The 5,143-nt window shown below is 63.2% G+C and overlaps 1 protein-coding gene across 1 annotated transcript in view; it reads right to left on the reverse strand.

Moving 5' to 3' along the window:
* The window catches only part of FLT4 (fms-related tyrosine kinase 4), a gene marked incomplete at its 3' end in the record, with an annotated part of 44,691 nt that overhangs the window by 13,097 nt on the left and 26,451 nt on the right, over positions 1-5,143 (reverse strand). Inside the window, exons 12-17 of the mRNA XM_014538589.1 lie at positions 4,937-5,099; positions 2,996-3,122; positions 1,838-1,946; positions 542-904; positions 233-379; positions 2-131 (exon numbers count right to left, since the gene is read on the reverse strand). Of these exons, the coding sequence (XP_014394075.1) occupies positions 2-131; positions 233-379; positions 542-904; positions 1,838-1,946; positions 2,996-3,122; positions 4,937-5,099 (1,039 nt within the window). The remainder of the gene's footprint in view (position 1; positions 132-232; positions 380-541; positions 905-1,837; positions 1,947-2,995; positions 3,123-4,936; positions 5,100-5,143) is intronic.

Raw genomic sequence — 5,143 nt, forward strand, 5'->3', positions numbered from 1 at the left:
TTCCACGGCCACGCTGGCCGAGGAGTTGACGCAGCCCTTGGCGTTGCACACGCTGCACAGGTAGCGGCCAGCGTCCTCCTCGCGCACGCGCTGGATGCTCAGCTTCTGGTTCGAGTCGGCCAGATCGATCCCTGCAGGAGGCGGGTGCAGGTTCAGGTCTAGAGGGGCCTGGGGCCTGGGCCTCCCGGGCCTCCACACTCGCTCTGCGCTCTGCGCCCGGGCCCTTCCCTACCGGACTTTTCCTCCAGCGGCCGCTCGTCCTTGTACCACATGATGCTGGGCACGTGCGTCCCGGCCACGGGGCACCGCATCTCCAGGGAGTCGCTCACGTTCACCAGGAGGTCGGTCAAGTTCTGGGTAAGCCGGGGGGCTTCCAGGGCTGCGGGCAGGAGGCAGGAAGGGGCAGAGTGGAGGGCAGGAGCCCAGGGCTCGGGGAAGGGGCTCTCCAGAGAGGAGAGGGTGGCGGGGAAGCTGGAAGGAGGGGCGGGTGTGAGAGCGGGTGGCAGGGGGCACTCCCGCAGACCCGGGCCCTGTCGCTCACCTTGCACTGACAGGTACTTCTTGTGGCAGTGCTTGTCCTGGCTGTGCCGGTCCTGCACCTCGCACACGTAGTCGCCCTCGTGCTCAGGTGTCACGTGGGGGATGGTGAGGCTGAGCGTGGCGTGGCGAGCCCCCGGCGCTGCCTCTTCCAAGGTGGCGGCCAGCGGCGTGGCGAACAGGTGCACGTTCTTGCAGTCGAGCAGCAGCGGGTTCCCGTGGGCATCGTGCAGCGTGGACAGGTTGAGGCGGTACCAGCGCAGATGCTCGTACGTGTAGTTGTCAGCCTGGCAGCTCAGGCGCACGGCCTGGCCCTCCAGGGGCTCCTCCGAGGGCTCGGACTCGATGCTGAAGCCGTCGGGGATGGCTGCAGCGGAAGCAGGAGCCGCTGTGACATTGCACAGACACTGACTCACCTGCCAGGTGCTTGCTCTTCCTGGCCCACTGGCCGCTGGACTCACTCAGCTCTCAGCCAACAGGTAGGTCTGGGCCAGGGACACCCCCGGAGTCTTCTTCACCCCTTCACTCCCCCTCACTGACCACTGACCACTGGGGCCAATCCACAGAAGTCAGCCCCACGGGCTCTCCTCCTGCCTCCTTCCAGCTCTCTCCTGGTCGTGCCCCAACCCGGCTGCTGTCCCCCCTCTCCCGTGGCCCCATCATCAGTGATTCCTTGTCACCAGACTCAGTGGGGGCCGGAGTCCCATCCTGCCTCGCTGTTGACCACACCCCACCTCTGTCAGCAGTAGCTTTCTTGCTCCGACTGCCTCTGGCCACTCGCTGTCAGGCTCCTGAGGGCTCCCCCACGCAGTGTCCTCTCTGGCTCCATCTCTCTCCCAGGTCCCCCCACATACACACACACCCCTGGGCCCAGGGACTTCTTTTCACGGGTCCTCAGCTTTCCTGAGGTCACTGACACGTTTGAGAATCCGAGGGAGCTATGGGGCTTCTCCCCAGAGAGAAACACACCCCTGAGCCACCTCTTTAGATCCAGGTCTCGGGAAGGGGTTGGAGGGAGGCAGTTAGGTGGGGGCTTCGGGGAGCAGGGCGACCCCTGGTCGGGGTGCCTCCGGGGCTGAGGGCAGAGGGAGCTACCCCGTCCAGCGGACCAGCATGGTCCTTCAAATCTAGCCCTGTTGCCCAGGCCCAGGGCCCTGGGGCCCTGGGGCCCTGGATAGCTCCCTGGGGTGCTCCACCAGGACCTCAGGGGGCCCCAACCTGGTCCCCTCTTCCTCTCCGGGCTTGTTCTCCTCTCCTGCCCACCTGGTCCCTGACCACCAGGCCCAACCAAGTCACTCACTGGTCACATAGAAGTAGATGAGCCGCTCGTCCTGGCCCACCTTGTTGAAGACCATGCATTTGTACATGGCAGACACGTTGGCATCCTGGATCACCAGCTTGCTCACCGTCTGGGCAAAGCACAGGCAACGGATCTGTTTCCTGCCTGAGTTCCCCACCCGACCTTCCCTTACGCTGTACCCACCAGAGTAATGGGGGACACTGAGGCTCTGAGCTGAGGTGACAGAGTGCAGAGACAAGACCAGGGATGGGAGGCACGGAAGTGAAAGTAAGGCCTTCAGGCAGCAGAGGGAGGGGGCTCCTCGGGAAAGTCAGGGGACCGGGCTGAGGAAGCTGCAGCAGCAGTGGCTGGGGTCAGAGGGTGGCATAGGCAGGGCCAGAAAGACTTCTGGCGGTGGATGTGCCATTTCAGGAGGGGACGGGGGCCTAGTGCTGCCAGGCCAGGCCAGGCCAGGCCAGGGCCAGGATTCAGACTGGGGTCACATCAAGGGTCAGGCTGTGGCCTAAGATGAGCAGCAGGTCACGGTGTGAGATCCTCATGACAAGTGCACCGTTGCCCAGGGCTGCCCACACACCTCTCCCAGGGCCCTGGGGTAGTGGCAAGGGGAGGGGCTGGTCCTAGACACCCAGAAGGATGCTGGCCTTGGGGAGTAGGAAACTGGGAGGCAGGGTAGGCCACAAGCCCTGCCTACCATCCAAAGACCCCCCCCTCCTTTAAGCTGGGCACTTCCTGGCCAGGCCTGGAACAGGAAGAGGCTCTGGAGGTGTGTAGGAAAACAGGAAGTGACCGTAGGAAGTGGGTGCCTTTGTTCAGTCCCCTCCCCTGCCTGGCCGCTTCTCAGCATTGCCCCCAGGCTGGGCCAGTGGCTCAGCCGCCTTTGGTGGGACCAGGCCAGCCCCCAGCCTGGAGCCAGTGGGCAGATGGACCCATGGCCTGGCAGGGCAGCCTGAATCTTATCTTTCTCATTCGGGAAGTGGCCAGGGGTCCTGCCCCCACCCCACCACATGCAGGCAAGGGAGCTGAGGCCCAGACACTGCAAAGAGGTCACCCCTCAGCTGCTGCCTCCAGAGCCCTGCAGGCCTGGTGGGCACCCAGAGGCCAGAGAGGGCCTCTCCTCCCTCCTCCTCTCGTCCAGTCAGTGGCGTGGCTGGCCCCTACCTTATTCCTCCCCTCCACACACTCCGTCCAGGTGTCCAGGCTCTCGATGGGGTTCACAGCGTCCTGCGTGGTCACCTCCCTCCAGTCCCGGCACTGTGGCATGCGGTCCCGCTGTTGTCGCCGGCTGCTGGGGACCAGGGTTGACAAGGGCCCGTCAGAGGTCTGGGCGGGGAGGGCCCCCAAGGGGGTAAGGCTGAGCCTCTGTCATATTCAGGGTCACCTCCTACACTGCGTGGGTGAGGCTGGCCTTTGGCTGGGGTGAGCAAGAGGGCAGAAGCCTTTGTTGCTGGAATACTGTCTCCCGCTCTTTTTTATTTTTATTGATTTCACAGAGGAAGGGAGAGGGAGAGAGAGATAGAAACATCAATGATGAGAATCACTGATTGCCTGTCCTGCACACCCCCCACTGGGGATCAAGCTCACAACCCAGTCTTGTGCCCTTGACCGGAATCAAACCCAGGACCCTTCAGTCTGCAGGCCGACGCTCTATCCACTGAACACACCAGTCAGGGCTGTCTCCCACCCTCTATGTTCAGGGCCCTGCGGGGACTGCCAGACACAGCATTCGGCGGCTCTGTGCTCGCCCCCCAGCATGCTGTACCCACCGCCCCCCACTCGCACGCACCCCTCCTGCAAAGCCCACCAGATCCCCAAGGGCGGCAGTCAGCACTCCCACTCCAGGCACCCCCCTCCCCCCCTCTTTCAGAGCTGCAGCCCTTCCTGGGGCCAGGTGGGACTGGGTCTCCCACTAGGACCTGGGCCCCAAGTGAGGTTCTTGTCTGCCCTGGCAGAGCAGAGTGGCCCTGGGGCCCTGTCAGTCAATAGAGAACATAACGGTGAAGCATCAGAGGGAAGCAGATCTGGAGGTGCCAGCAGTGACCCTCGGCCTGTGTTCTAGAAGAATCTATGAGCCTTGGACATTGTGGGTGGCTCAGGCCCACAGGCCACCCCTTGAGCCTCCCACACTGACCTGCTGAGCTCACAGCCCTATGGGGGCTGCTGCCCTGTCTTGGCCTCCAGCACCTGTCCCTCCCCAGCCTGGACCCTCCCACCTCACAAGGATCTCTTGCTAAATGGCCAATCTGACCTGACACCCCCTGCTCAGCACCCTTCCCTGGCTCTAGGGCAGCGGTTCTCAACCTGTGGGTCGCGACCCCTTTGGCGGTCGAACGACCCTTTCACAGGGGTCGCCTAAGACCATCCTGCATATCAGATATTTACATTATGATTCATAACAGTAGCATTATTACAGTTATGAAGTAGCAATGAAAATAATTTTATGGTTGGGTCACAACATGAGGAACTGTATTTAAAGGGCCAGAAGGTTGAGAACCACTGCTCTAGTGCCTTCCAGACCTCTGCCCACCTCTGTACCCTCCCTTCCGGTCCCCTGCTTGGCCAAGTTGTCTCTGCCCGGAGAGTTCTCCCCAGCTGTCTGCCCTGTTGGCGCCCAAGTCATTGTAAGCGGGCATGGCCAGCAGAGGGGCAGGCTCGCTGCTTACAGCTGTGGCCTTGGCAAAGTCACGTCCCTTCTCAGATCCCGCTCCTCCTCTTAGGGTGACTGTAAGCACTGCACAGAGGAGCTCAGGAGCGAGGCCATGCTGGCTTGCCACGGGGCTCGGCACACGTCTCCTGAAAGCGGCCCAGCTCTGCCCGCCGGGCAGGAGTGTCCCCCTGGACGCCACAGGCACAGTCCTGGGGTCTCTCTGATGATACAGCTCTGGGGGCTTTGCTCTCCAGGCAGCTGGGTGGGCCCGACGGCTGCAGGGGCGTCTGAGCCTTGCTCAGATGGGATGATGCCAGGGGTTGGCTGCGGGGCATGGTGACAGGGTTTGCGTTTAGAGCAGGGCTCTCGGGAGGGGTGCGGGCAGTGAGTGGGGGTCAGGGCTGAGGGTGAGCACAGGGCTGGAGAGTAGGGACACCGGCTGGAGCCACACTCACAGGCTGCGCTGGGCGAAGGTCTTGCAGGGCGTCCACGGCCGCCAGTACCACTGGACGCTGAGAGGAGGGGGCACGCCGTAGGCCGTGCAGGTGAGGGCCTGGCGACTGTGGCGGGAGTAGATGCTGGGGGAGGAGGCCTCCTTCTCGTGGATGTTGGGAGGCACTAGGGGCACAGGCAGGCAGCTGGTCAGCTGGCCCTGGCCACAC

Source organism: Myotis brandtii, unplaced genomic scaffold (genome assembly GCF_000412655.1).
Source record: "Myotis brandtii unplaced genomic scaffold, ASM41265v1 scaffold193, whole genome shotgun sequence".
In the NCBI taxonomy this organism is placed as follows: Eukaryota; Metazoa; Chordata; class Mammalia; order Chiroptera; family Vespertilionidae; genus Myotis; species Myotis brandtii.